The following is a 14,519-nucleotide window of genomic DNA, read 5'->3' as shown; positions in this document are numbered from 1 at the left end:
TTTCTGGGAGACACCCACGGTTTCTGTGGGACAGACAGAATTTGTTTTTCATTAACTAAGCAGATCCTGAGTGGCAGGTGCTCTGTTTGGGACCAGAGATCCAATGGTGACCAGGTGCCTGCCCTCATAAAGCATGATCTGTGTTTGTCCTGGGAACGGTAGGATGTTTTCAGAGTGTTATGAAAATTACAGCCCTAAAAGAAAATCACAATCCGTAGCTATCTTTGGCTGAAACATGGCTGTCTTCAGAGCAAAGTATCAGATAATTGCCCACATTTATTACTTTTCATGTTGATGTACAGCACAACACTTACTCTGAAGAAACAGTCAGGAAGGGATGAAAACCAGCAGCACAGATGCTCTTTAATTAATATACAGAATATACTTTTGTTGTGATAACTGTCCTCTTAGTCATGTATCAAAGTCTAGTGGATTAGGTAGCGAGCATACTTTCTCTACACCATACAAAGAGAGATTCCAAATGGACTGAAGATGAATGTGGAAGATAAAACAATAAGGATTATAGAGACAATAGAGTAGAATATCTACTTGACTCGGGAAGGATTTTTAAAGCAGCATACGGAAAGCACAGATCGTAAAAGAAAAGATGAACATATTTTATTTGTTTAAAATTAAGAATTTCTGTCATCAAAAAGCAGCAAAAGGGAGTAAAGAGGCAACTAGAGAGTGCATCAACAAAGGCCCCCTGTCCAGGATATACGCCAAACTCCTACCAATTATGAAAAAGAAACAAAGACAAACAGTCCAGTTCAAACATCAACACAAGCCTTGAACAGACAGAGGAAAACAAAACGGCCAATTCATGAATGGGAAATAGAAGGCCAAGGAAAGTGTAACATCTGACAATAGCAGGTGACATGGATGGTGTGGGTGATTGGGATCTACGGGAACACTGGTTAAAGTATAAATCGGCACAACCACTCCGGAAAAGTGTGGATTCGGCATGTGGGTATCAAAGAAGCCCATCCCCTAAGACTCAACAATTTCACGTCCAGGTATATTTTGGGAAAGCTTAGGCGCATGTAGCTTAAAAGACATGTATAAGGATCCCTATAGAAGTGCTGTCTGTAAGCTGAAAAACAGAATCAACTCAGATGTCTGTCAACAGTGAAATGGGCAAATTTGTTATATTCATATAATGAAGTGTTATAAACAAAGAAAGTAAATAAACTTCAGCTAGCCATGTGATATTAAGTAAATGAATCTCACATGGTAGTGAAGAATACACTAAAAAGTACAGACAACCTACTTTCATTTGTGGATACACCAAATACAGGTAATATTAAACCACATTTTCTTAGGAGTTACACATAGATGGCAAACCTATAAGGAGAAACAAGGAAATGCTGATCATAAAAATCTGGAAAATGGTTACTTCTGGGATGGAGGAGGCAGTAGTTGGGGTTAGGAACATGGGGGCTGCCCTATTTCTTAACCTGGGGAGTGGTTACATCATCATTTATTCATTTTCTTAGTTATTATTACTTGTTAATTATTTATTCATAATTATTTTTTAAGCCATATCTATGTTTTATGCATTTTTCTTTTTGCATGATATAGCCCAATAAAACAACTATTGAAAAAAGCTTACTTTCTCAAAACAAGTTTCAGGGGTGTATTTGTAAACCTCTGAAATTCTCGAAGGGATTTCATCTCCTTCCAAACTTTTATGATCGTTTTAAGCAATGTTCGATCTTTTTCTTGTTCAGCATCGCGCAGTTTTCTTGTTTGCCTAGAAGGTAGAATATGTTATTATTATTATTATTATTATATATTAAAAAGTTATTTAGATGGGTTTGCAATTAAAAAAGAAACTAATAATGCTATAGTGATTGTATATTTAATTTGATACCTACGATACTTCTTTTTTTTTTTTTAAGATTTTATTTATTTATTTGACAGAGGCAGAGATAGCGAGAGAGGGAACACAAGCAGGGGGAGTGGGAGAGGGAGAAGCAGGCTTCCCTGGGAGCAGGGAGCCCGATGTGGGACTTGATCCCAGGACCCCAGCATCATGACCTGAGCCAAAGGCAGATGCTTAATGACTGAGCCACTCAGGCGCCCCACCTACGATACTTCTTAAGTACTGGAAATCCAAAGATATGAATGGAAACTTGAAGGCAATAGGATGCCAAAGTGTTTCAAGAGGTTATTTGATTTTGTTTTCCCTAGGTGAATCTGACTTCAATTAAACTAAATTACCTTCTAAGCTTCTTATTAATACTATGTACCCTTAGGCAAATAGCTAGCTTTGAAGTTATAAAAATAAGAGGCCCAGTAAACTCAATTCTCGTGGACTAAATTATTGTACACATAGGAAAGCACGTTGTTGTCCTAGTTAACAACAAACATATTAAAGTCCGTCTCTGTTAACACAAATCACAGATTCTATATTTAGGAGATGAAGTAATGTCACTGTCTGCCTGGGAGAGTTTTCTAACTGTATTAACAGTATTTCAGGTTGATTTGAAGAGGCACCAGTTGGAAATGCTTTCACGGTAATTTTCCATTATTTGAAGTGTGTGGGAATTATTTAACGCCTTACTTCAAGCCCTCTTAGGAATGACAGTCAAATCTAGAACCTAAATGTACTCCATTATGCTATTAATTAATTAATTAGACAATTTTTCTTTTCTTGAGCAAGTACCAGGTGTCACTCCAGGTGATTCAGAAATGTCTAGGAGATTGGAGGTGTCTCTGAGCTCAAGGAATTTACCATGTAGCTCAGGAGTCAGACACATAGATAAATGACGATGACATACAATGTGAGATTTGCCTCAGAGAATTCCCTTGGAAATCATGGAGGCAGGGTCTCATGAATTAGCACCTCCTGACCTCCAGAAGGAAGGCCCAAGTCTGGAGGCTGTACTTGTGCTGACTCAGCCTGTGGAAGTGGTACAGAGAAGCACAGAGGCCTAGGTTTCTAATCACTCAACTGCTGGCTCTGGAAAAGGAAGATGGCGGAAGATGACAGCCAATTAGCGGTTGGATGGCCAAGATTCGGGACTCTCTGAAGACGTCACAGAAACAAGAAAGCAACGAACTAAGAAACCTTCTTCTTCTCCTTCTTTCTTCTTTTTTGAAAATTTTATTTATTTGAGAGAGAATGAGCACACACAAGCAGGGGGGAGGGCCAGAGGGAGAAGCAGACTCCCCACTGAGTAGGGAGCCCAATGAGGGGCTCCATCCCAGGACCCTGAGATCATGACCTGAGCCGAAGTCAGACGCTTAACCGACTGAGCCACCCAGGCGCCCCAAGAAACATCCTTCTTGCAAAGCAGTAACGCATGTGATGGGCACAGATGTTGCAGTCAGACTCTACAATCCTGGTTCTATCAGTTGCTAGCTGGCCTGGGGCCAACAATTTAAGTTCTCCATGCCTCATCTGTAAACTTAATACTAGAATGGTGCCTGACATCTGGTAAGTGGTCCACCAACGTTAGCTGTCAGTATCAAGTGGTCTGTTCTTCTCTTATGCCTTTAGCTGCCTCCCCTGCCTCCTTTTGAAAAACTGCAACGTAAAATTATTTTACTGAGTTGTGTGACACCTTAAGGCTTTCTGATATATTTTTTTCTATTTCCTTTTTTAGTACCTGACAAAATAGTTTCTCCGAAATGCTAAAAAAGAACTCTTAGCAAGAAAAATTTGACATCTGAGCTAAAGAAGAAAAGGAAAAGGCAGTTTTGCTCAGGGAGTCAGGTAACCTGGTGCAGATGGGGGTCCAGAGAGTGGAAGGGGGCTTCACCCCAGAGGGGAAACCCTGGGAGCCACTGGCCTCCGGATGATCCTTCCAACCACAGGACTGGACTCCGATCTCAGGAGAAAAGGCAAGTTAATGAAGAAAACAAAAAGAAAAAGCCTGTGAGAAGCTTTGCATCTTGGGAATCTGGGCAGAGGAGAATAAGTAGACAAAGGACAGTGGGAAGGACAGGGGCCAGGAGAGGGAAGAAATAGGTCACACCAGGCCGCTCCGGTGACAGTGCCCCTCGCCGTCAAGAGGCCAGGTAGCAAGAGGGGCTTAGCAAGGCGGAGGTGCCCTGGCCTGTGGCAAGATCAGCCTCCAAGGAAAGGTGGGTGGGCGACGAGTGAGGTTCCCATGAACGGGAGGGAGGCAAGGGAGTAGAGCAGCAAGAATGCTAGTGTTTTCCACAAGTTTGGCTGTGAAGGAAAATACAGAGAGAAAGTGGTAGCCAGATGGGGATCTAGAGTCACAGTCTTAGTTGTTCAAGTTTGAGCAGGGCTGAGGGTAAAGACCCAGTAGGGAGAGTTAAATACAGTGTTCCCCCATCTTGCATGGAGACCCATGCTTCCTTCCTTATATAGCTGGTTCCAGTTCAGGGGACAAGCGATGCAGTCAGGATGCCATTTACAGGAAACGAGGTGGAGAATGACTGGCGTGCTGGGGGCTGAGGTGAGCGGCACCTGCCACGGACTCCGCGGATGCCCAGCGGGGGCTCCCAGGGACTCTGGTCAGCAGCAGGCCGGGGCCCACGCGAGAGGACAGCCGGGAGCAGGCCATCTGCTTAGATTTGTTTTAACAATAGTGAAATATCAGGAAAAGGCTAAAACCCACTCTCTTACTGGGCCAGAAATGCTGGATCACACAGAGGCGTTCATTTCCAGGGGCAGCAGAAAGACCGCCCTGGGTCTGCCGTCTGCGGGGCACCGCCCCCGCCCCGGCATGGTCTGTCCATCTCTCATACGTTTCTGCTAGTTTTCAAATACTGCTGATAAATACGAGTCCCTATAAAACCACTACTGTATTCAGGACAGCTTTTTGTCACTTTTCTTACCCAATGTATGCTTAAGCAAAAATTATTTGCACAAGGAGGCTGCACTGTGGGCTTTTTTTTTTTTTAAAGCATAAATAAGAATTTTCCTTTTAGAACATACTCTTCATACTTTTACAGTGACAGTATCTCAACATCACTAATTTCCACTTTGCTGGAGGAATTTCCAACTCAAGGCTAGATTGTATAAAGAAAAGTATACATTTAAAGTCCTTGATTTATAAATTCCTGTTCTAAGAATTCATTCTGTGGAAATACTCATGCACACAGGAATGTCAATTAGAGTGCAGTTTCTATAATACAAAATAGGAATAATACAAATGTCTATCAACAGGGAACATAACATCTCTATAATATCAGCCTTTAAATAATGATACAGGGGCGCCTGGGTGGTGCAGTTGGCTAAGCATCCGACTCTTAGTGTTGGCTCAGGTCGTGATCTCAGGGTCTTGGGATCGAGCCCCACGTTTGGCTTTGCGCTCAGAGGGGAGTCTGCTTGTGGTTCTCTCTCCCTTTGCCCCTCCCCCTGTGCTCATGGGCGCACGCCTGTGCACACGTTCTCTCTCTAAAATAAATCAATCTTTAAAAATAAGTACTGATGCAGACCTAGATGTCGTATAAAAAGAAAAGGTCTAAGATGTATTGTACATAGAAAAGCCAGTTGTGAGATAGTAAATGCAACATGATTCCTTAAAAAAATAAAATATATACACACGAACGCATCTGTGTATGGATGTGTAAGTATATACACACACAGGGGAATATACACGGGGAAGAACTAGCAAAAATCTGTTACTGTGATTTCTCCAGAGGGATGGGACTCCAGAAGAAACCTTCTATGTTAGGTATTTCCTAATTGTTTAGCAACAATCAGGGTTTTAATTTTTGAATTTTAATTATGAAAAATTCCAAGAAAGAGAAAAGCCCATGTCATAAGTCATTAGGACACTTGTTCACATTTTGTCACATTTACTCAGGGCTTTTGGTTTTGTCTCCAATGTTATAGTTACATTTGAAGACCTCTTGGACTGCATTCTCTTCTCTCCCTCCCTGGGACTGGCATGTGTGTCTTTTCTGTATGTACCTACAACAGACAAGCGTTGTGTTGGGTATTCTTTAGGGTTCATGGGCCGTCTCACACAGCAAGTATCCTCTTACACCTGGGTATTTTCATTCAACATTCTTTTCTCTATATTGGTACATGCAGATCTAATTCAGTCAATTTAACCATGCTACAGATGTTCAGCGTTAAGACTATACCAGATGTGGGGGCGCCTGGGTGCCTCAGTCGTTAAGCATCTGCCTTCAGCTCAGGTCATGATCCCAGGGTCCTGGGATCAAGCCCCGAATCGGGCTCCCTGCTCGGTGGTGAACCTGCTTCTCCCTCCCTGCCCCGCCCCACCCCCCCGCTTCTGTTCTCTCTCACTCTTCTCTCTCTGTCAAATAAATAAATAAAATCTTAAAAAAAATAAAGTCGTGGCTTGTAGCGACGTTTACACCAGCAGAGTAAGTTACAATATCCTATATCCTCATTCTTTTCTTGGACTTCAAATTTGATGTTAATAAGATGGATATATCTCATTACTTCATTTGGCTTAATTTCTCATATATTCAGTGCATTTGGAAAAACTGAAAAAAGCTTTCAACAAGTACACATCTAACAAGAACAAAAAAAAGTAGAAGTTACAATTACAGACTTTACTCACCGAATTTCAGATTTATACTCATTGATGCCTTTTTGGGTTGTATCAAGAGATTTATGAGGTTTTGCTGGATTAAGTCCTGTCTGAACTGCATTTCTTAGAGCTTGGAGCTTAAAAAAATATGGATACAAGTTTTGAGTTAGAGACTCTACCGCCTACTGCAAATTATGTGCCTTGAACCACCCCCTTCACCAGGGCAAAATGATGCCAACAAAGCCGTGAACGGGTGCTCAAACATCCCGCTGTTCCCACACTTTCACCACAACGAACTCTGACAGAGAACTCTCTTCTATTTTTAAAAAAGAAAAGGAATAATAAAGGACAAGGTAGGTTCATCCCTGTTCTGTAGCCCAGATCATTAAGAGGATCATGACAAGTGTTGCTTTTATGTGTGTGTCTCAGAAATGAGGTCTCTTTCAAGGCTAACAGTGGATCTTTCTGGGTCCCGGATATACAGGGATATTTTTGTGAACAGATCATAAACCTATAGGCTCAAAAGGAGGTAATGTGGAGTGATCTCTTATTTGGGCAGTAGGTTTTAAAGTCAGGGTGTGGGGCTAAAATTGCCCGTAGTCAAAATTACTCAAGAAAATCCCATGGGATGGCATCACATTGGAAGTAAGTGTCACACAGAGAGCCATTTCTTTGAGCATCATCGGAAACAACTGACTTGTGTTTGCGTACCACGTTACGGCAAATTACATGTAAAGATGAGAATGTCTCTAAGGACAGAGAGATTCTCAGGCCGTGAATGGTCTCAGCATCTGAGGTCATGCAAGCAAGACACAGTTACATATCTTCCATTAAATGCCCGCTCCCTGGGAAGTGAGGTGACTTGCACCATTAGCACAAACCTTTCTCTTCAAGCCAAGCGTGTGCCACTGAATTTGCACACATGAAATGTGCATTGCCATAGCCTTCTGTTTGCTTGCAAGGAGAACAATCTATCATACATCGTAGGCTGAGGGGGCATGTGTAAGAGGTGCACGAACATTTGCTGCAGGCTGGTGTTTTTGTTGCTTGGGCTCATCAGAAGAACCAACCCCGTCAACAGTAAGAATGGAAGAGTGTACCTTATCAGTAAGGAATTTTGCCTTGTTTCTCTGGTGTCTTGCAAGGTACTGGTCATATAATTGGGCCAGCTTGGCTGCCAAAACATGCTCTCGGCTAAAACAGGGATGATGAGTGAAGATTAACCCTGAAATATCAATGTCCAGTTGGAAATTTCCAGAGGGGTCTCCAGATCCAATCATGTGCTGACTTCTGTGGACATATTTTACTGCCTGTTAAAGAGAGCAGAGTATGGGGGGACCCCAGTTAAAGCACTCACTGGATAATGATCTAGGGTGGAATGAGACAACAGCCAGATGCACCAGGACCCACAAGTAGGAATATATGAGTTTATTTCTTTTTAGCCATTCCATTTCATATTTCCCACTCCCCCCCCCCCCCCGATCAGTAGAGTATTAATGTATATTTAGGACTTATGATTTCCTGTAGGACTTCAACACAGTGTATCTTTATTTATTTTAATAAAATAACATGTTTTCTCCTATAAAATAACATTCAGTCTGTCTTTGATGAGAAGACCAATAGATTTTTTGCTTAAAAAAAATATCCTTATAAAACCGGGATGTGTTTACAAATGGTAGGCTTGAATAGGAATGGATTGACTCTATCTCAGTACCTTCCAGAATATGCTGAGTTGAGTCTCCATTTGCATTTAAAAGGAGGGAAGACCACCCCTGCTGGGATCATAGTCCACTGCTATTTAATGTCTAATAAAAGCCCTAGTTCTGATCATTAATATCCTTACACTTTAGAGTGCCACAATGGAGGGCATAATTTCTTTTCTCTTTCATTCAGATAAAAGGATTCAATTATAACCCACATATTTGTTAGAAGTTGTTGTTTTCCTTTTTCTTTTTTTTTTTAAGAGAGGGTGAGCTGGGGTTGGGGATGGGCAGAGGGAGAAGGACAGAATCCCAAGCAGGCTCTACGCCCAGCTTCCCCACCTGGCACAGGGCTCAGTCCCACGACCTTGACATCATGACCTGAGCGAAAATCAAGAGTTGGATGCATAACAGACTGAGCCACCCAGGCGCCCCTGCGTTAGAACTTTTTCATCTGCAGGTGACCACTTTGTGTCTTATGATCACCCCGACTGCTGAGATTAATTAAAAAATTTCCACCTCACAAAGACATGTACAACTAAACATCATTCTACAAACTTAATCGAAAATTCCTCTCTAATTGCTTTGCTCCTGCTGGTTCTTGCTTTGCCTTTCCTCTTGCCATGGGGTTTCAGAGTTATGAGGTCACTCAGGGTGTGACTCTCAGGTTCCGTCTTGTACTCTTCTTGGTATGAGTAAGTAATGTGGGTAGCATGGTCCAATTCACCTGAAATGTTACCCAGGACACCTGTACTTCATTTCTCCTTCCCCAAATCTGCATTAGCGCATGGTCAAATGATTGCTGGTGGTCTCTGCCTTAGGCTCAGGTCAACCACGTAAAAAAAGTTTCCAGGACCCTTGTAGTCACTGGGCTAGACTGCTCAAAAGAGCCCAGCTCTCTTCCTATTAAGGAGAAAGACTCCCAGTTCCTTGTCTTTCTTTTTGTTATATTTATTTTCTTTAACTATATACTGAGAACGATCATGAAAATAGCGGAAATAATTTCTTCTAAGAATAAATGATATTTATAGAACATATTATTTTAATCTTGAAATTGATTTTTCATTTTTCAATTGAAAACCAAAACCCAAGACTATCAGAGGTGATGCAAATGGATTATCTGCTGATGTTCTCGGTGTGTGTGGAGATGCATGACAACGGAGGAAGAAACTTAAAAGCTGTAGAAGGGAGCCTGGGTGGCTCAGTCGGTTGAGCGACTGACACTTGGTTTTGGCTCAGGTCATGATCTTGGGATCCTGGGACTGAGCCCCCTGTTGGGCTCGGCGCTTAGCAGGGAGTCTGCTCTTCTCTCTCCTTCTCCTTCTGCCCCTCCTCCTGCTCACATGCTCTCTCTCTAAAATAAATAAATAAATCTTTAAAAAAATAAAATAAAAAATAAAAGGTGTATAGAAAAAGAATAATCATTGGTGGGATTAAAATACAAGTCTCTATATTTGCTGTGGGAAAATAACAGGAACAGAGTCTGAATCCAGTCGAGAGCCTGCCGTAGATTCTGTGGCTGTTCTGGTCCTCTCTGGAAGCTTTCTCATTCTTGGAAGCTTTCTCATCCCCATCTTCCGGGCATGAGGTGGCGGTCACATGTTCTACTTACAACTGACCAGTTTGTCCTTGCTATTGATAAATGTGAATCTTGGAAGAAAAGATAGAATCCTTTCCTCTGGAGTTGTTAAGCTTAGATTATCAAGGGTCATATCTCTTAACACATGGAGAATTCTGGTCTGTCTGCAATCGGAGGGAATGAAGCTAGTCAACATTCAAGGAGAACCAGAGAAAAGAGAGGTAGAGAGAGAGAGACAGCCCCCGAGATCCTGGTTCCCAAAGTCCCTCCTTCATTTTTATGATTTATCTCCAGATCCTTCCCAGTTTTATGGGCCACCAAATTCTCTCTTTACTGAAGCTGGTTTGCTTTAGTTTTTATCATTTGCAACCCAGAGTGTTGGCGAATGCAGTGCTTAGAACATAGTAGGTGACCATGCTCTGGGAAACATTGGTGAGAATGGCGGAGAGGGAAGTGGTAATCTTACCAAGTGGTAATTAACAAGGAAGTTGGAATCATGGTAAATTCCTCAAAATGGTAAGCAGTTTTGCCTCTACACTTATGCCCTCCAGGAATGTCTTGCTGACTTCTAATCACAAAATCTTTCATTTTTTTTTAAAAATGTAAACTCTGTGCCCAATGCGGGGCTCAGTCTCATGACCCAGAGATCAAGAGTCACATGCTCTACTGACTGAGCCAGCCAGGCTCCCCCTGACGGAATCAGTAACACTTGACATTTCTGTCTAGCCATACTAGGGACAGTCTAAGGCCATGTTTGAATATTCCTACCTCTATATTCTCTGAGTTTAGGACAACTGAGAATATAGTGGACTTCCAGTTAAGGATGGGAAGAATAAAAATAAAAGGAGGGAAGGAGGGAAGGAAGGTAAGATGGAAGGAAGGAAGGAACGGAGGAAGGCAGGGAGGGAGGAAAGGAGGAAGGGAGGGAGGAGGGAGGCTGTTGGGGTTGCTTTCAACAACCCTAACCTTACTTTGTTATCAGGATTAAGCGAACTGCATTTTATATTGTTTATGACTGATGTGCAATGTCCCCTTGGCATTTTTATTTTTTTAAGTTTTGGAATAGTTCCTTCTTAAGAGGTATTCAATTGCATTCTTTCTCATTTGACGTTTAACTTTGCTCTTTGCGCAATATTGACGCTCTTTTTATATTTCTCTATTTTTAATTGTCTCTCACAAAGGTCTTAGTTTGGGAAGAGTAGAATGTTCCATTTTTGAAAACTACTAATGGGGGATGGGGGATGGGTTTGGTCAGTCCTGCTGGGTTAGTTCGAGCCTGAGAGCTCTGAGGCATAAATTCACCATTAATGGCCCAGGGAATTGCCAAATCCCGATCCAGCACACGGACTTGGTTTTCTGTCACTGGGATTCCAGGGTTAAGCCAGAGCCCAGGAAAGCCGCTGTTCTGCAGGAGAGACAGCTGAGGAGAGGAAGAAGGAGGGAGTCTCTTCTAGAGACATTCAGCTCAGCTGAATCATTTAAATAACATTCAATTTATATTTTGAGGTGTCCCTATGTGCCAGCCTCCTGCCCAGTGCTAGGGTTAAAAGAAGAAGAAAACCCCATCTTTGCCTTGAGTCACTTTCAGGCCAGGGGGGGAGGGAGAGAGGAGATGCATTAATAAGCTATCAGTGAAGCCCTCTTGCCCATTCATCTCCTTCTGTGCTCCTGCATCACGTCAAAACTCCCAGATGGAAGGTATGTTTGGACATAAGACTAAAAATATAGGCCATATGCATTTAATATTTTTTTCTTAAAGGCAAGCCTGTTACATGGAACAGTGGAAAAAACATGGGTTTTGCATTGGACAGATCTGAATAAATGTAGGAAAAGGTAAAAGTTGGTAAAAAAAATAAAATTGTGAAAATATCAATCTAGAAAGAGATGTATTATGTTTTGAATCACTGGAAGGTTCCACAACCACATTCCCCCCAAAAGACTGAGGTATACAAGTCCACAGTGAATGTAACAGGTGATATGTAATGGGGCAACACACAGGGGGAATAATATTCCCTCCCTCTAATCTGAACCCTTCTGCATTCTTCGCACGCACTCGAACATATCCTTTGCTCTTTGCTATGTCCAAAGCCTGACCCTCTAAGAAATGACCTCGGGAGTCTCCAGTCCCTTTGGTTTTTTCCCTTCTCTAACTTCTTTTGCTCTGTGATGCTGGACGACCAGCCCCTCCAAGGGGGACATTCTCCTTATCTCCTTCCCCACTTCTGCACACAAGATGGGAAGATCTCCCCTCTCACACAGGTATTGGGAGGAAACCACCCTGCTTCCCTTCCCATGCCCCATCCTCATGGCTCCTTCCCCAGAGAGATGGAAGAACATGACTAGAGAGCCAGCTGGAGCCCGAGAGCCATTGGTCTGGGTTCTCCACTGCCCCTTCTTAGCTCTCTCCCGAGAGCCTGCTTACTGGCCCCGTGTGTTCTCCTCGACAGTCCCCATGGTGAACTCACCAGGGCTGTGTCTAGACGGGAGTGGAATTCATGGGAGATGGAGCAGCAAGCCCATCTGGTCTTGGGTTCCAGTGGCCTTCTGCTGTCCAGTTCTACCCTTTGTGCGACTGATTTCTGCATCCCTCTCTGACCCCTGTGCATTTCCCAACTAGCCGCACAAACTCCGAAGCAGACAGATAAGATTAATTGGCTCCCTTAATACCCAACTCAACATAGTACTTACTCTTCTGTTTTCTCACTGTAACCCATAATTAGTGCCTCATTATGTCAGTGTTTCCTGCTGAAACGGAGGGAAGGTGAAGGGAGACTGATGTATTACCGGGTATGTGCACAAGGGGATGACTGTCTCGATCACTAATTATATCACGTATCTGTCATGTAAACAAATAGATGACAAATGCCTCATGGACTGTGACTTGGGTTGATGCTTGTTTTGTGATCATCTACTCCCATGATCACATTTCTGCACAAAGTAGCCACTCATTAATACTTGTCTATAGTAACAACAAAATTTCATAGACATTCACAATTTTAAAAAAGGGCATACAGTTACATCATCTGAATACACTGATCCTCTGAGGTAGAGAAGATTATTATTGTTCCTATTTTTCAACTAAGAAAATGGGCACAGAGGTAAAGGGACCCACCCAAAATCACAAAGTAGTTGTTAATAGGACAGCTCAGATGCTCCGACTTGCACCTGTGTCTTCTCTGTCAGGCAATCTGCTTTCCAGAATGATCATTTCAATTCCCTCATTCTGTTTCACTTTATCCATGCTGAAATATTATAATATAAAATTTCCTGGGTTTCGGAAGGAGGGGATCTTTGCTCAGCAGCTCAGGAAAGGAAGAGAATTTAATTAAACACTAAGGCAGACAACTCTGTCTTGTTGAATGCTAGCCAGCACGTGCGGAGCTCTGTTCTAAGCACTGGAATGTACTATCTCCACCCATCTGCATGATTATCCCAGGAGGTAGGTGCTATTATTATGTCCATTTCACAGATGAAGAAATTGCAGCACAGAGAGATTAAGGGCCGAGTTTGCCTAATGAGTGTTAGTGCCTGGACTCATATCAGGCAGTTTGGTACCAGACCTTAGGAAAACACAGTAAAAACGATTTGCAAGGATAGAACACGTCCAGTTGGGGGAACCTGGGTGGCTCTGTCGGTTAGGCAGCCGACTCTTGATTTTGGCTCAGGGTCATGATCTCAGGGCTGTAGGATCGAGCCCCCTCAGGCTCCACATTCAGTGGAGAGTCTGGTTGAGCTTCTCTCTCTCTCCCTTTCTCTCTGCCCCTCCCCCTGCTGGTACTCTCTCTCAAAATAAATAAATAAATCTTTAAGAAAAAAGAGAAAAATCTCCAGTTATATAATAAAGAGACGAGTGGGAAATAATCTTGCAGCATCTGTGAGACGGCAGCAAAAAAAGAAGAAAAATAAGGCCAGCTAACTTGGATATGCAAATAAAGTCACCGACTTAGCCATTCCTACCTGGGAACGAGGCCTTCTTTAAGAAAAGATTAGGTGAGCATAGCCGACTCGCTCTTATATAATACACCTGCTGTTTGTTCTTTATGTGTAAGGTAGTGAACTTAAAAAAACCTACAACAACCAAAGTAGAATGTTATGAATTTAGTACCCCAAGCTATTCAAAGAGCAAAGCACTATCACGCACCTTCACGCATTAAAAATGGGGAGGTGGGCTTACCTTTTTATACAATGTTTCAAGTTCTGCCTTAATGTCTTGCTCCTGTGTCAGCATTGGCGGTCTTGAAGGAAACCCCTTGGTGGGGTTTGGCAGTGCTAGGATTTTCCCGTCATCTCCAAACCACTTTCTTCCCTGCAGATCAAGCAGAGGGAAGAACACCATTTTCTTGTAACTGGACAGAAAATGGTTTACAAAATAAACAACATCTGCAAGAAAACTCTGGGTCGACACACACATCTCATGCACCTTCCCTTGTCCTGACAGATCTTTAAAAGCCTCATTTCCATTAGCAACTGAGTCTTCACTAACATCCCCACAATGAATTTAAGCTATAGTCCTCACTCCCCTCCAAAAAAAAGCATAACAAAAAGCTTACAGAGTGCTTAAAAAGTGTATTTTCTATTCATTAAAAATTAGAGAAAAAAACGATAGGAGAAATACAGCTGAGAACATTCTATCTGTGGACAGTTAAGCAGTTCCGTGAATTGTGAAAAAGTCGCCAACCTCTTGACTCAGCAGGAGAACCCCAAGCCCGGCCAGCAGAAGATGGGCTTTGAGCAGGGGAGAGGGTATGTGGT

The 14,519-nt window shown here is 42.6% G+C and overlaps 1 protein-coding gene across 2 annotated transcripts in view; it reads right to left on the bottom strand.

The window, feature by feature from the left end:
* CC2D2A (coiled-coil and C2 domain containing 2A) overlaps positions 1 to 14,519 on the bottom strand; it is a 131,570-nt gene that overhangs the window by 70,699 nt on the left and 46,352 nt on the right. For both annotated transcript variants that reach the window (XM_035726273.1, XM_035726274.1), the window contains 4 exons: positions 13,942 to 14,073; positions 7,589 to 7,798; positions 6,519 to 6,625; positions 1,613 to 1,753 (listed from right to left, as the gene is read on the bottom strand). In XM_035726273.1, coding sequence (XP_035582166.1) covers positions 1,613 to 1,753; positions 6,519 to 6,625; positions 7,589 to 7,798; positions 13,942 to 14,073 — 590 coding nt within the window. The remainder of the gene's footprint in view (positions 1 to 1,612; positions 1,754 to 6,518; positions 6,626 to 7,588; positions 7,799 to 13,941; positions 14,074 to 14,519) is intronic.

The sequence above is a fragment of the Zalophus californianus genome, chromosome 2 (assembly GCF_009762305.2).
Source record: "Zalophus californianus isolate mZalCal1 chromosome 2, mZalCal1.pri.v2, whole genome shotgun sequence".
Lineage (NCBI taxonomy): Eukaryota > Metazoa > Chordata > Mammalia > Carnivora > Otariidae > Zalophus > Zalophus californianus.
The sequence above is the reverse complement of the archived record's forward strand: the minus strand, read 5'-3'. Positions and strand labels throughout refer to the sequence as shown.